Here is a 16,230-nt window from a genome sequence, read left to right as displayed (position 1 = left end):
GAATCATATTAATCATGTGAGGATAACATCCAGTGACTGCTCAGATGGCCTTGACACTTCTAAGCTTAGAGATTATCACTGTCCCTGTCGTCAGCAGATATCATGGGCCAGGAAGCTATTGGGCCAGGCCAAGCATTCACCTATAAACCATGGCAGTGTTACCACTAACAGTGACACACTTCTATTGAAAACAAAAGTTATCTCCAAATTTCAACTGACTACTTTGTTGCTTGATATTTTAACATCACCATGGCCTTGCTAGTGAATGCTTCCTCCCATTTATCAAATATATTTTGCCTTCTCAGTGCCTACGGTATAAATTGACGTCCATCTTTAGTGAATTTTACAACAACGTCATTTATTGTAGATTTTACTGAGACTGAAGCGGCATGTAAACAGTAATTAGGTTAGCCATAAATAACCAGGCACCTGAAGGTCAGAGCGTCCAGAGATAACTAAACACCTGGCATGTATGATTCATCAAACTGGTCAGGAACTTCCTACACCAGGAAAGATTACTTAAAGGTGTACACCAGCAAATTACCACTCCACTGCCATAAAATGTGGCAACTTATAAGAGACAAATTTTGAAAGAATTGGGAAAAAATCTAAGCAGCAGTGCCTGGCATAGCCTTAGTTTCAGTGTAGAGTATCATTCCCACTCTTAATGGTGCATCCTACAATACCCATAATGCAGCTATGGCATGTTTTCATTAGACCCTCTCTGACTGTATTGAGTTAGACAACATCAAAACACCATTTAGTTTATCAGGTAGCCTACAAACTAACTGTGCAGTAGCCTGGCCATAGTCTGAATTAAGAAAGCCTGATTACAGTGAGTTTGACCTAACATTTGAATACGAATTCAATTCCTATCATTTCCACTACAGCGATTTCACTTACAGGACTCAGGTTTTTAAAAAGGAATAAAAAGTTCCATTATACCATAGGGATACTTGACACTAATAATAAGTAAGTGTGTTTCTACAAAGCAATCACAGTACATGCACAGTTATTTCATTAGGATAGGTAGTTATGTAGTAGAAGCAGGGGCACAAGGAAATCTGCTCATGATGTGTCTGTGAAATAATTGATTTTGACAAGTGTCCATTTGTAATCCCTTATCATGTGATCCATAACAGTCTTTGTCTCATCCTCACTTTAGAAGGGGATTTGCCACAATAGGGAGCCAAATAACAATTCAGCCTGTATGGACTTAAATGGCATTTTGAGCATTTTGGTTTTTGCCAATTTGCACAAAGTTAGTTGCAGAACTTAGCTCAGTAACTGAGGACTGAGATTTATAGATTTTGTAATGTAGAGAAAAGCTTAAAAAGAGTTAACCAAGTCATACGCTTTCATGTAATGTAAGAAATAATTTCAGTCTGCAGGGTGTCGGACAAATTGTTTCCACAATGGGTCAACGCCTAAGTGAGGACAGTGACCCAGACAAGGAAATTGATGTGGCAGAGCTGCAGGAATGGTACAAAAAATTTGTTGTGGAATGCCCAAGTGGAACTCTCTTCATGCACGAGTTCAAGAGCTTTTTCGGAGTAACTGATAACAAGGAGGCTGCAGATTACATTGAAAACATGTTTCGAGCCTTTGACAAGAATGGCGTAAGTACAAACTTGTGCTGTGTAGAACTAAAAAGACGTAGTACGTAGTCATTTGTCTTGCTTTAACATTGACGCTACACTTACCAGAGTCATAAAAGATATGTTGATTGGAAGCATTTGTGACAGTTGCAACTAATGGCCATCATTGAGCTAAAACAACTGTACTCAATGGACAGAGAATGAATGTATTTTAAAATTAAGTATCAATTTTGGCATTTGATTGATTGTAAGGTCATGCCATAAATTTACAGTTTCAAGATTCTGAAATATAAACATGCTGGTTTTCTTAGACTTCTATGAAAATATATGAATATGTTATTATATAACTTAATTTTTGAGGTAATAGACCAAACAATTAACTGATTAACCAAGAAAATTGTTGACAATTAATTAACAATGAAAATAACTATTATTTGCAGCCCCACATATTTTTCATTGGTGTTTCTATTAAGATGATTTTTTTATATTCTATCTAGTATTTTTCACAATATGGTCAAAGTAAAGAAATATCTTGCTCATAAATCACATCATAGCGTCCTTCATTACATTTTAACTCTTTCCCCTCATGCACACAGGACAACACCATTGATTTTCTGGAGTACGTGGCAGCCTTGAACTTAGTCCTGAGGGGTAAACTGGAACATAAGCTTAAATGGACATTCAAAATGTATGATAAAGATGGAAGTGGATGCATTGATAAAACAGAGCTTCTTGAAATTGTGGAGGTAATATTTACTTTTTTACAGTAACTATATGTATGACATTATTGATCTTTAAAGCTTTTAAGACGTTTTAAAGAATATTTCAAGATAAATCAGTGGGCTTTGGTGAGCTGCAGACGATACAAGGTTCATTGTAACATCCTTTTCTGTCACTCTCAGTCTATTTATCGACTGAAGAAAGCCTGCCATGGAGAGCTGGATGAAGAATGCAATCTGCTGACCCCTGACCAAGTGGTTGACCGGATATTTGAGCTGGTTGATGAAAATGGAGATGGTGAGTGTCTGTAAGAGTTTTCTGACGGCTTAAAATGCTTCATGGATGATTTAAAAGGGCAGTGTCAGGCTGCTGTAATGGTTTTGTGTGGGTGTTAATGTAAAAGTGTTCCTTGTTTGTGCATATTGAAGGGGATCAGCTCCTATCAAAACGTTAAATTCAGGAACAAAGAAATGTATGGTAAATTAAGCCCAGAGAATAAGTGTCCTTCTCATTTAGGGGAGCTCTCCTTGGATGAGTTTATCGACGGAGCACGAAGGGACAAGTGGGTGATGAAGATGCTGCAGATGGACGTCAACCCTGGGGATTGGATCAATGAGAGAAGGCGCAGTGCTGACTTTTAAGGCTGTAACATGAACTGTCAAGTCTGTCACATGCAAACATCCTTCATGGGTTAACAGTTATGTTGTGATTTTTTTTTAATCTATGCAGTTTATATGTATATAAAAGAAAACAACACTACAGTCGTCCTGGCATTCTACTGTATGCTGCCGTATAAGATTTAGGTGTATCTCCACATAAATGCTATATTTTGCTAGAATTGGGGACTGTTCTGTTTGTATCAGGTTCAGGTTTCACATTTAGTCAAGCCATGTAGCAACTGAGAAACAGGAGTTTATTTACCACTACTTATGGTGTTGTAGGTCCGTTTGTGTCTGTATTTCATAGATGCTGCAGTCATAAAACACATACTGTATTCCCTCTATTGTTTTGTGTTTTAAAAGGAGCATTGAATTTATTAAATAAACATGGTCCACCCTGCAGAACTGACCTCTTCTTGGGACTTTGTAGGCATGTACAGACTGAGAGTTTAATGACCTCATCTTCTTTCCTGCCATAGCTCAGTCTAACTTTAACCTGAACAGAAATCTAAGAAACTAAAATAAATAAACAGCTGTGAAAATCTTTAAACATAATAAAAAATAAATGAACAATTATTGTCACTTTCACACTGCTTGGTTAGGTTTTTCAGACATTAAATTCCATTATTTTTCAAAATTAAAACCCACTAACAAATATCAACATTAGTTGGTGTTGGTGTCAGTATTTATTTATTTTTTGGTAAATATTCTTATGCAAACATTTTGTACAAATAGGAAGTCAAATTATGGAATATACTGTATGATGTGTGTAGCTTACAGAATATAACCCTTAAACCTTTCAGCATTTTTATTTACTTTTTATTTTATTAAACAAATAACAGCAACAACAAACAAAGGGGTAGAGACAGAAATGAGACAGAAATGACATCACAGTATCACAATGGACAAGAGTATTACATAAAAATATTAAATCAATTACGTAAATTTAGCATTTTACGAATATCTTATTTTTAGAGTACCATTGTCTGAAAGCAATTTCACCTACTAATCAAGATAATCTCTTTAATTCTACTCACAAATGTAGGAATAAAAAATATTTATCAAACTTCTTTGACATAAAGATTCTTATATTTTAATAAAAAAATAAATACATACATAAATAATAATAATAATAATAATAATAATAATAATAATAATACGGCTTAAGCACTATAATTGAGAATATAGAAGTTTTAGTCTACAATTTGAACATTTGATAGGATGTTACACATTTTTTCTTCTTCTGTTTTGGTCAGTTGTGCAAACAAATGAGTAAATGTGACATTGACTTTATTTGCAATTACTGTCCATGCATCCTTTTTTTCTCGCGAGAGGATATACAAATCCCGTGGCTGCTCCTTTTCCTTCCGCTGCAACCTCACTACCCAACCGAGCTGCTACAGAAAGAGCACCCTAAAAGTCCCCTTATTTAGCTTTAAAACGGCCGACTTCAATCAGCTATTTGTAAGTTACCCGAGCCACTGAACTGTGCATGATGGGGTAGTTACCATGTCTTCTGGTGGAAGCTGAATGCCGGTAATCCTGCGCTGTGTGAACGACCGTACACACACCGACTCTCTGCACAAGTGCTCGACTCACCGTTGTCAATGTCGTCTGAACTTGAGAAACCAGTCAGCCCTGACAAAGGCGAGGTAACGCTTCCAGCCAACAAGAAAAGTTCATGTGCAGTTTGGTTGTTTATTTCCTGTTGTCATTATGCGTCATCACACGGTGTAACGCTGCCCCCTCCTGGCCAGTCCGCAGAAAACAACTGGAGACTCGACTATGTCACAGGGAACCTGTTCTCCTGCCCTGCGGATGAGGCTCTGGCCCACTGCATCAGTGAGGACTGCCGCATGGGGGCAGGCATAGCAGTGACTTTCAAGCAGAGGTTCAGAGGGGTAGCGGAGTTAAAGGAACAGAGTGAGTCAGCCCTCTCATTAAAAATTCATCAGGAGTAAAAAATGTCTTGTTTCGGGGGCATTGACTCCCAGGCGATCATTTTGTTCTGCACACAAAAACTGGCTTGATTTTCAGATGAAGTCTCTTAGATAACTAGTTGGAAAAAGCATCTTATTCTACACTATTTGGCAAAATCACAGTCAGTTCAGTGCACATGCTTTGGGTACTGAAGGTGTTCACGCAGTGCCATCACGGTGTGTAACTGGTCCCAGTTGGTACAAGAGTTGGATGCTTTCTGTGGTTTCGCCACATGTCATGATTCCTGTCTCAGCGATAAATGTTGGCCATTCTGCCTCTGTTCTCCTCCTGCCATACTCCATCTGCCCACCAGATGTCCTCAGACTTTCCTCTTCTTCCCAGATCCACCTGCTCACCTGTTTCCCATTCCCAATCACTGGAACGTCCACGTCCACCTACAGACCCTTTCCTCATTTTCCTCATTTGCTGCCCTGTATTTATCCCAGCCCTTTTCCGCCAGTCAGTTACCAGATTGTTTCATTTCTTTGTGTGTCTGTCATTGTGTTGTTTATTTTGTGGACTCTTGTTATCTTGCCTGCTAGACATGTATTTTGCAGCCTCTTGTCTGCTACCTCCCTGCCTGTCCCCCTATCTGTCTGTTCCCCTTCCTCCCTATAAGCCTGGTCTTCATCATTTTTCTATTAAAAGTAAAGTCACTACATCAGCTTGTCAGTGTGTCTGCTCCCGGCTCCTCTATGCCTGTGCTCCTACCACCAGTTGTGACAACATTAAAAATGTTCTTGATTTCTTATATTTCTTTTTGTACACTTGTATCTAAATTCATCCTGACAAATGGCCACTGGAGCTGAAAATAAACATCTGTGGGTTGAAATCTTTTTTTGCTGCGCAGCACCAGTTTGTAATGGCTTGTTCAGCGGAGGAGTAGTGAGGTTGAAGGGGTTTTGAAACCCATTATGTTTGGGGTATGTATTGTGTGTTATACTGATGTGTTATTTATATACTATCTTTTATTTATATATCCAAACAGATAAGCTGACAGGACAGTGTGCTGTGCTGAAGAGAGACAGACGTTTCATCTACTATTTGGTAAAGATATAACCATAAATCAAAATTTTTGAGGATACAGATGTATACCCCTAGGTAAAATTAAGAGAAGTTATTTAAAAGAGATTGTAATAAATATTGCTGCTTTCCTGTTATTTTTCTTGCAGATCACAAAGAAAAAGGCGAGCCAAAAACCCACCTATGACAGCCTCAGGCTGAGCCTGGAGGACATGAAGTTACACTGTGAAAAGAACGGAGTAACAAAAATATCAATGCCTCGGTTGGTATCATTTCTAGCCACTACGTGGTATCTAGAGAGAAATATTCATTTGCTCAATTAATTGATTTGAAAAGTGACTATGTTTTGTGTTAGGTCTGTTATTGTTGCAGTTAAACATTGTTTTTTCTCTCTCACTGACAGTATTGGTTGTGGCCTGGATCGACTGGAGTGGGCAAGAGTGTCGGAGATACTGGAAGAGGTCTTCAAACACACAAACATCTCCATCACAGTCTACAGCCTTCCAGTGAAAGCTGAGACCACAGTGATGAAGGAAAACATGCGCAGATGATTACAGGAAATGTTTGTTTATTGTAATATTGAGTTTATGCACTTTTCTGTATTATTCCCACGGTTTGTGGCCCCGGTGATGATTCAGTGAGGAAAATGTTACGTTACAGATTATATGGAAATAAATATTCTTCTTTGTACCCTCATGGATTTCTGCAAGTAGATCGCACACAAGACATAATTTTACTGGCTATCTTTTATTTTTATCTGAAGTTAAAGAAGTTTTCAGATTTTCTCCCTTCTGGTTTAACATCATGGTCAGTGGTACTGGTTCACCAGGATAATGAGCCTAAAATATCAGGTATCTCTTTATTTGCTCATTCACCCACCAGGCAGTTGTGTTGTTGATTGAGCAAACAGTGTATTTGCATTTCTCTCTGGGCATCATATAACTTCCATAGTGCTCACTGAAGCCTCTGCAGATGGTTTAAGGTATCATATGGTCTATTATTGATCTTTCTAATTGGGTATTGTACTTTAATGCAGCTGGGACATAATGACTGTACCAGATGTGAGTTAAAGACAGAAGGGCGGGGAGTCTGACACCACAAAGTAAATCCCACACATCCATTTTCTCCAGGATCAGAAAGCCTTTTAACACATCATGAAACTGAAATGGAAAGCAGCAAGCAAATACTACACAATCTCCATTAAAGGCATTTTATTAAATAAGTGGGATTAAATAATCTAACTAAAGGGCGCTCCATTTAACTATTTGACAACATGCACTTCAGGTGTGAGTAACTATCATAAACCTCAGTGGCAATGAGACTGACTGAACAGGCTCAGTAGTTTGCAGCCAATGACCCCTCCGTTCTCCTTTGGGACACTTTCAATAATTCATGAGGAAAAGGCATTAACCGCTGTGGCGGCCCCCCCATCCAGGCTGGCTGGAAGACTGTACTTTGGCATCACTGCTACCAACCCCCTCTCTTCTCTTCCTATTCCTCCTCCTCCTCCCTTCCCATCCCCCTTCATGCCTGGCAATTAGACTCCACACTGCAGCAGAGCCATATAGCTGCGCTGCAGTGAGCGGAGAGAAATAATCTTCCTTCATCTGACCTGCTGTCACACCTCAACATGCTGCGGCTGGAGGACCGTGCATCCAAATGTGCCCTCACTCCACCTAATAGCCGCCGTCTCTTTGTTCCCCTCATGCAGCTTCAGCTTGTCCCACTGCGGTCCACTGATTCACCTCCAATGCTCCCCTCCTTCCATTCCCATTCTCACTCCTTTTCTCTCCCACATACCCTCCCTCCTCCCCTCTCTGTCCTCTATTCCCTTTTTTTTTCTTTGCTCGATGCGTATGAAATTGCAGAGCTCAGCATTCTTCTCCACAGGCACTTAGGGAAAAAAGGAAAAAAAAAAAAAAAAAAAAGAAGAGAAAGATGAGCTGGGTGGGAGGGTTTCTGGTGCACCACATTACTGGCCCCCTTCCAATTAAAGAAGAGAGCTTATGTTATTGAAGAACAGCTTAGCCAATCAGGAGGTAGTGCAGGCGAAGGCAGGAGGGAAAAAAAAAAAACAGCAGAGCGAGTGGGCAAGAGCAAGGGGGAAAAAAACTGCAGTGTGTGAGTGTGTGTAGTTTTTATCCCTCCCCTGAGCAGATCTTTATCAATTTGGGTACTCCAGTCTTGGGGTGCATTTGAATGGTTGTCTGTGTGTGTATATGTGGCAGAGTTTACAGGAGGGCAGAGTAAAGGTGTGTCTAGAGGGCTGTGTTAAGACTCCTGACTTATGCATTCTGAAACTGGAATTAAGAGAAAGTAAGAGGAGATTGATTATTTTTCTCTCTATATCTCAAAGTGTCTCGGAGCCTGTGGAGAGGGGGAAGAGCTCAGTGTCCAGGAGAGAGCAACCTGCAAGAGGTAAGCAGCTATGTTCTCCTCCTACTACAAGCATGCTGGGTTTTTACACTTCTGAAGTTGTTTTTCTGTTGTTTTTGTTAGAGTGTGTTCAGCTATCTGCGTCTGTCAGTCTCTCATGTGTAATTACATTTAAATACACACATGGATTTATACTTCAGTGATTTCTTACATGATAAGGACTTGACAGAAAAGCGGAGGAAGAGGCAGATGAAAAGAGAGAAAGAGGGGGAAGGTTAGTGCGGGACTCCCTGATGCTTCTAGGCAAGTTTCTGTGCACACGGTTCTCTAGTGCTGCAGTATCCCATTACATCCCTGAGTGGAGCTGCCTCAGCATCCAGCCAGTGCCAGGCAGAGCGACTCAAACCAGATACCAGCTTTCTGAAATAACTGTCACCGTTTTCGCTTGTTTATGAGCCTGGCTTGGGATAAGAGTAAAGTTTTGTCCTTTATGCTCTAAATTCAGAGCAATCTGATAAGCTGAGAGTGGCAAAGAAGCTACTTCAGCCCATTTTAGTTCTGCCGTGCATGTTCATCTCACTCTGTATTCTGAGTGTCAGTGGGGTTGCTTAGATAACAGACTGAATTGGCTCTGAGTTTTTGTTTTGTTTATCTGCTCTGGGACTTCCTTCAGTCTGAGCTTGCAGCAAAAGTAAGCTCTCTGATTGGGTGAACTAGGCTTACTGGTTATGCTTCCTTACTGACAGTGTACCAAAGAAACAGAAATAATAGTATTATCATGTCTGGGGTATTTATGCACTGAAGATACGGTTCACCACAATTTAAAAATGAGCTCAAACAAGAAGGTAAAGTGAAGCTTTGTTCGTTTAAAGCAAAAGGCAGATGATTCTTACAAACATATTTGTTTTTTTCACTATGCATTCATTATTAGCTTTTTTAGGCACATTCACAGTTTATTTATTACATCCCACTGTCTTTTTTTGGAAGTCTGACCTTCATCATTTGTGAATGAAGATTTCATACTGTCCAGCAGTGGGCACTGTGTGTTTTCTCTGTTGAAAATGTGTGTGAACACTGGCCTGCTGCAGAATGGGAGGAAATAACGGATGGACTTAGTGTGTTCTGTGTGGGCATGTTGAAAAGCGATGCTAGACAGGATGAAGAGTACAGTATGTACTGGTGTTTTCATATTGCTCTGAAGTAAGGATAATACCTTTAACCCTCATACAGTCGGTATTAGCACAGGACATACATGAACCTGGCCATAATTGTTGAAGCCACTAACTGGTTTTAAATAATGTTTCAATTATTCAAGAATGAGTTATAAGCAGGGATGAGGAGAGGCCAGGGAAGGAAACGTAACCTATTTCAGCACCATGGACAGAGCACAGAGCAAAGTGCAAAGACTGTTGATAAGTGCTTCTCTCAAATAGCTTCAAGCAAATCAGTGCTAAATAATGAGGGTTAGGGGGCAGTTTAAGGCAAAAATAATTCTCGTAAATATGTCTAGTCATCTGACCTAATAGTCTGCCCAGCTGTACACATTTCCAAGTCCTTTTTTGATATCGCAGTTGGCTGTGCACATCTGTCCCTCAGTTGAAGACATGAAGAAAACACTTTTCATTATTCATGCACTTCTCCTTCTCTAGAACACTGTCCATCTTAAAGAGAACTCTGTTTTTGCAGAGACACTGAAAACTCAGCCCCTCGCTGTTTCATGTTGAAAAGCTCTGTGTGTCCTCATCTACCTGTATTATATGTGTGCACCAGATGGGAGCGTCAGCACTGTGGTTTTGTTCTACTTTTCTTTTCACTTCAAAGCTCAGAATAACACATCAAACTGTATAATGAAACTGACTGTAGCAGCAAAGTCATTTTAGGTTTGACATCATATAACTCTAAAGTATGTGATGACGCTATTGAAAGAGGAGAAATTATACTTTATGTATAATAGTGATGAGTAACTAATTACGTTTCCAATAAATCCATTAGAGAACAACTGATGAGGTGTTAAAAGACAGCAATGTTAATGTTAAATCAGTGAAGAGAACATGAAAAACATGTAACGACTGCAGCCCATACATTTCTGATACCTACTGTGACACAAAGCTTTGTTTCATGTCATGGTTGAGAGCAACCAGGATAGTGTCTCTGCAGGATGCAACCAGCATTCTGAGAAACTCATTCAAATAGTGATGATCAGAAACCTCAGCTTCTTAATGGGGAACAGAAATGGGACACCCTGCTGTTCCCAAGAATTAGCCAGCATCGCTGTTTAAGATAGAAAGAGAGTGCAAGGGATGGAGGTGGTTTAACCACTTCTCATTAGACAGAATGGCTGGCCATTCTGTCTAATGAGAACCAGCCATTCTATCTAATGAGAAGTGGTTAAACCACCTCCATCTCTTGCACGCTGTTTTTGTCTCTCCCAAACGTAAGCCCATTCAGTTTAGCAGCTACTTCATTACAACATTTACGGTTCTGCCCATGTGCAAGAATTTACTTATGGGAAAACAAACTGCCTTTCAAGGTTTATTATTGTGTAGTCTTTTCATATGAACATATCTATACTGTAACTCTTTCTAAGAGTCATGGGGTTTTTGGAGAATGTCAGCAGCTGTTGGACTTGTCATTGCTCATCCTCTGCGTACAACACCCTGTGTCCCAGGCTGTGCGATATGGGTGTTTAGTGTCCCCTGTAAATGATGGTGTAGGTAACATAGCGGAGCAGCAACAGCTGCCACTGTGACATAGTACAGTTAGCAACAATCCCAAAACTCTCCATGTCAAGATGAGGACAGGTGCTGGAAAACTCACTGTACAGGCAGAAATAGTGTCACTGTGTTGTTTAGGTTGTTGTAAAGATGAAAATAGAGGACACTGCAGATGTTTAAGGTGAGCAGACCCTCTCGGGGATACTAGAATGACAGCTTGATAAATACAGTGAAGTGACAGAAGGACGGTGTGTGTTTGTGTGTGCGTGTGCATGTGCGTGTGCTCTCTCCATAACCAGGAAGAAGGAGGGCACTTATTCATACTCCACAGGGAAAGGTTACAGGATGCATGTGTGTATGTATTTGTGTAAATGTGTATCTCAGTGTGCATGCCAGTGACAGAGGGAAGTGTAGTTAAAATGAAGAATATAAGAGACAGTTTTTGACACATGGATTACAGTCAGCTTCAGGACCGTGGAGAAAAATTGGCATGAAAAGGACAAAGGCAAAGAGGAGAGAGTGAAGAGAGGAGAGCAAGACAAATGATACAAGTATGGGCGAGAGAGGGTGAGAGATAGAGCGAGAGATTGAGAGATTGTCAGAGCAAGAATGGAAGAGAGTGGGTGTGCTTAGCTGAGCTACGAGCACTGCAGTACATTGCAGTGCCCAGCCCCCGCTGTGTTCTCTGCTCACCATCCGGTTCCATGCACTGAAAAGACCCCTGCAGCAGCAGAGCTGCACAGCACAGAGGGCTGCCTGCTGATGAACAGCAACCTCACAAAGAGCTTCTGACCCACCGATGTGAATTCTGGACGCCTGATGATGCACAGATCTTTAAGTAGAGATGGCAACATGGTGCTCTTGACAAAAACAGCCGACCTGCGCCTGCCAGCACATTGTCATGTGGAGAGAGGGAGTAGTCAGTTCACACTCCCCCTGGATTATGTAAGCGCATAACACATTCACTTTACCCAATACCAGCTGAGTGATCCCCCCTTCCCCAGCTATGTTTTCCTCATTAGGAACATCTGCCTCGCTGTTTGCTTTTGTTCCAGAGGTAGCATCTTTGCAAACATGGACACACAATTTATTGAACTTATTGAAATGGCAACAATAGGGAGGCAGACAGCCTGTACTCTTAAATAGCTTGTGTTTGTATGCCCGCGGTTTGACATTTTGTTGATATCCTGTGCGGCGAATGAGAAATAATGAATCTATGACTAACTGCTAAGACCTCTATCTAATGTCGGCCCACATGAAAGAAAAAAAAAAACACACAATTTATTCACTTTAAAGTCAGGCAGAGTACAGTGTGCATGAATGATTCACACAGGGTAGCCTCACACTTAAGTTGTGTTGGATTAATTATACAGCTTTTGGCCGTGGCAAGCAATGCTCTCTCTCTGTCACACACACATGCATGCAAACACAAAAAACACATACATGCAGATGTGAAATGAATCTTAATCATGTGAAAGCTCTAGGAAACGAAGTAGAAGCTTGTTTCTGCTTCCATAAACAGTTGCTACGTTTCCGTCCCACTGCCTGCCCGGAGGGCGGGAGTTGGACGGCTGAAGCGTGAGAGCTTCCCTCGTTGTGTGTTCTCTGGTTTCCCTCCACTTTGCTGATGTAGCTGATTCAGATTGCGTAGCCTGGACTCTCTCTGCTTCCTGTGACAAGGTCTGATTGTGTCTCTCGCCGTGTACAGAAGCCGTTGAGTCAATTACACCTCGCCAGACAGGTGTTTGAGCTGCAAAGTGTGTTTGCCTCGGCACATCAGACTGTGTTTGTATGTGATTTGCAATGAGACCAGCACCAGGTTTTGAAAATGATATGAGAAAAATGAGTCACCCTGCAACTAAAGATAGTAAATCAATTCATAATCATTGTAAATGTATTCATTCACATCAAAGATATCAGATGTTGTGAATTAAAATATCTCTGAAAAAAAGCATTTAGGATTTTTCAGGTGCATTAGACTCAAAACTGTGATCAATAAATAATAGATAAATAATAGATTTAATATTTTATTAACCTGCATTTCACGTGTATTTTTTTAACCTTTAGTCAGAAGTGTTTGAACATTTCACCTTGCAAAATCTCAAGAAAAAGAAAAAGAACAGCTACAGTCACATCTTCTTGCAACAGCACACTATTGACAAGGCAGTGCTTGGAGGAAAATGCCGTCTTTGGCTGTGGATAGTTAAGAATGTAGCCATGAAGGGGAAAAAAGAAAGACACGGTGGTTTGTGTGTATGACAGAGACAGAGAGTGGGAGAAAGCGGCAGAGTATTGTAGTGTGGGTGAGCTGCAGTAGGGATCGGAGTGCTGCATTGAGCTGCATAATTAATGTTAAGAGGGTGGAGCTAAAGGCGGAGATAACTTGCTAGGAAGAAGAAGCCGCTGCAATACTGCTAGAAGCAGAGCTAAGCTCTTTGCTCTTTTTTTCTCATGTAGAATCAGTCTTCAGGAGGAAGACCGAGCACAGACCCGTATGGAAGTGATATTTTGATGCAAACCCAGGGAGGCGCACTCAGTCCTTCGGTCCAGCTCTGTGTCTCTGTCCCATCTGCTCCCTCAGCCCTCAAAACCAATCACTCTTCACTGAGCTCCGTATCACAGCCAAATGTCTCACTGCTGGCTCCACAGCTCTGTTAATCATCCAATTTGTAGCAGAGCACCTTCCTATGTGACACATCTGGTGTAACTCTCATCTAGTCTGCCTGAATTGGACCATGAGGAAGGAGGAGGAGTGGCTTTAATCTGCAGGATGGTGTTATATTTAGGCATCTTCTTTTCAGAATTTAGGCTGTTGTCGTCTGCATGGTGGGATTGTGCAAGAGGGTACGCAATATTACAGGAGACCTGCTGTTTTTAGGGTCTTTCTCCCTGGAGACAATCTCTCTTATTCTCTCCTCAGTTTTTTTATAATCTCAGTTTCCCTGCTTTGGAGACATCTTCCTGTTCAGCCGTTTATTCAGCCCACACATACAAGCAATCTGCATTTACATTTAGGTGTGCACATGCATGCACATGAGATGCAGTGGATGTCTGTGCTAATCCCCCTTGGATGTGGATACATGTTTATGGAGGCATGTACTGCATGTATTCAGGGTTTGTATGTATGAGCCTGTTAGTCTTCAGTGCTGTCAGAGCTAAGGAACCTGTTTCGCTCCTCTGTCTCCAGGGCGATATTGCCTGGCCGGTGACCACGTCTATATTGCACTGCTCTACTTGCACCCCTGTCACCTAACCTCATCATCACTGTAGCTGTTCTGAGGTCTTTACGTCTACTGTCCTACAACATGCCCGGCCTGCTTTACAATAAAGCTTTGCCTGCATGTGAAATGAAGCCATAAAGTCATTTTCAGTGTTCTCCATGTGTTTGTATTAAATATTGTTTGTTTCTTTTTTACTTTTTACTCAAAGTAGTGCCACTCTTTCTTTAGTGTCTGCCAGAAGCTGCTGTGGAGAACTCTCCCTGTCAAAAAGAGTGAGGGATCGCACAGAGGCATTTGAAATGCACTCTGTGTCGGCTCCAAGCCTCTCTGTACACAGCTAGAAAGCTGGTAATGACGGCAGTTTCATTTCAGTCCCCCAAGAGCCACAAAATCACACTTAAATTACAACACTGACAATATTGGGTGCAAGTAAAGGCTGACACAATTGAACCTTGAAGGTGGAAGCCCCAGAAGGGTGCAAGGAACATCATATAGCTGCAATATCCAGCTTGTTTGGATGCAGTGATTCAATTCGTCTAAATAATGATGGATTTTATGATAGCCTGCCAACAGTTGTCTTAAAAAGCAAAGCATGGCTTCAGGGTCTGTGTTTCAAATGTAGGTCTTGGGTTTTGGATGTATTTCCCTCTCCATTTTTTCTTCTTCCTAGCCTATTCTAACAGGCATCTGGCAGCAGAATCTGAAGGCTTTTTTTCTGCTTGGAGAAACAACACAGAGCCTCATTAAATATATTTTTTCTGTCCCCTGAAATCTTAGAAATGAAGAGACATTTTCTTTTTCTTTTTCTCTCCATTCCCACAGGGTTTTGCAGTGGGAGAGCTGAGTTGCCATTTCTTAGTGTTGCCAAGTGAGAATCTGCCCATCTGACATTCAGAACGCTTGGAGCGGTGCAAACATCAACAGAAACCTTGAAAAAAAAAAAATGTTTTTTTCCGCTTGAAAATCAACTCTGGCTTTGAAATTGTTCTGAGTGCATGTCATACTGTGAAATTCGTGAAATTGCTTTAAACTCAAGACTGCTGTTCTGAGGAATTTTATAATTTTGTTGTTATGTGCAACCTGCAAGCTTCTGTGATCTGTTCCTTCGTTTTTTTTAGTTTGTTTATACATCAGAGGTATACATGGACTTAAATTTTTCATTAGAGGAACACTGTGCAAAGTGATATCAGCCAGAGAGAGAAAAAAGGAGAAGGGATAGAGGGGAGGAAGGAGAATACTTCAGCTGTGTGAGTAGGTGCTCAGCATGAAGGCTGCTTCTTTTCTCTTTGAGTTTTTTGAGGCCAGTGTGAAGGCGAAGGACACAGCATACAGAATTTTCTAAAATCCATGTGGGTTCTAAGAGTAGTGCCACCACATTCCCTGTGGTAAGACTGAGACATAACAAAGGGAAAAATAATCAAAAGGAAAAGGAATAAATATGTTTTACTCATTCAATGATAACTTACATTGCCCTCAGAGGCACAGGCACGTTTAAATATGAATTTGGCACGTGACAGGATGCTTTTGGGCTTGTAGCTTGGACATAAGTATTTAAAGGAGTTATTTGTGAGTTCTGCTATTGCTGCGTAGCATTCTGTTAGCATTGACAGCTGTTTCCTTTAACAGAAGAAATGTTGCGAGTTCAGCATCAAACGTCACTCCTTTACTCGCCAAGCGTTGTCTCCAGTGGACAGCACCACCAAAGTTAACTCGTATTTCTATCATTTCTTTTCTACCACTGAGGTTAGCATGCTAACCAGCTAGTCCCAGCCCGCTCCAGCCTGTCTCATTACTTTCTGATACCAATTCACCATAACCTCCAATGGGACCTGAAGACGTAGCATTACTCCGTAAGGTTCGTATTATAACCTCTTGTCTTGTAAATGCAATGTTGCTTTTGTCAAGCGACAATCACCACCACTGCTCCTGGCATGGAACG

At 41.0% G+C, this 16,230-nt stretch overlaps 3 protein-coding genes across 5 annotated transcripts in view; all 3 read left to right on the top strand.

Annotated features, from left to right (window-relative positions):
- Positions 1 to 1,158: 1,158 nt before the first annotated feature.
- On the top strand, positions 1,159 to 3,382 carry guca1b (guanylate cyclase activator 1B). The gene is made up of 4 exons (XM_071476892.1): positions 1,159 to 1,619; positions 2,195 to 2,344; positions 2,501 to 2,615; positions 2,835 to 3,382. The coding sequence occupies exons 1-4, from the start codon at positions 1,416 to 1,418 to the stop codon at positions 2,957 to 2,959; spliced, it is 594 nt and encodes a 197-aa protein (XP_071332993.1). The 5' UTR covers positions 1,159 to 1,415; the 3' UTR covers positions 2,960 to 3,382.
- Positions 3,383 to 4,200: 818 nt separating this feature from the next.
- oard1 (O-acyl-ADP-ribose deacylase 1) lies at positions 4,201 to 6,676 on the top strand. The gene is made up of 5 exons (XM_071476887.1): positions 4,201 to 4,629; positions 4,735 to 4,900; positions 5,946 to 6,004; positions 6,130 to 6,242; positions 6,384 to 6,676. Exons 1-5 carry the CDS (start codon positions 4,585 to 4,587, stop codon positions 6,529 to 6,531), a joined length of 531 nt encoding a protein of 176 aa, XP_071332988.1. The 5' UTR covers positions 4,201 to 4,584; the 3' UTR covers positions 6,532 to 6,676.
- Positions 6,677 to 7,895: 1,219 nt separating this feature from the next.
- Positions 7,896 to 16,230, top strand: part of LOC139620880 (synaptotagmin-2-like) — a 60,164-nt gene continuing 51,829 nt past the window's right edge. For 2 of the 3 annotated variants that reach the window (XM_071476881.1, XM_071476877.1), the window contains exons 1-2: positions 8,113 to 8,232; positions 8,337 to 8,398. The gene's annotated coding sequence lies outside the window, so the exon portion shown is untranslated. The other variant, XM_071476878.1, reaches the window with a different exon arrangement.

This window comes from Trachinotus anak, unplaced genomic scaffold, assembly GCF_046630095.1.
Source record: "Trachinotus anak isolate AG129_WGS33_773 ecotype Australia unplaced genomic scaffold, CSIRO_AGI_Tana_v1 ptg000004l, whole genome shotgun sequence".
Taxonomy (NCBI): Eukaryota; Metazoa; Chordata; class Actinopteri; order Carangiformes; family Carangidae; genus Trachinotus; species Trachinotus anak.
The sequence above is the reverse complement of the archived record's forward strand: the minus strand, read 5'-3'. Positions and strand labels throughout refer to the sequence as shown.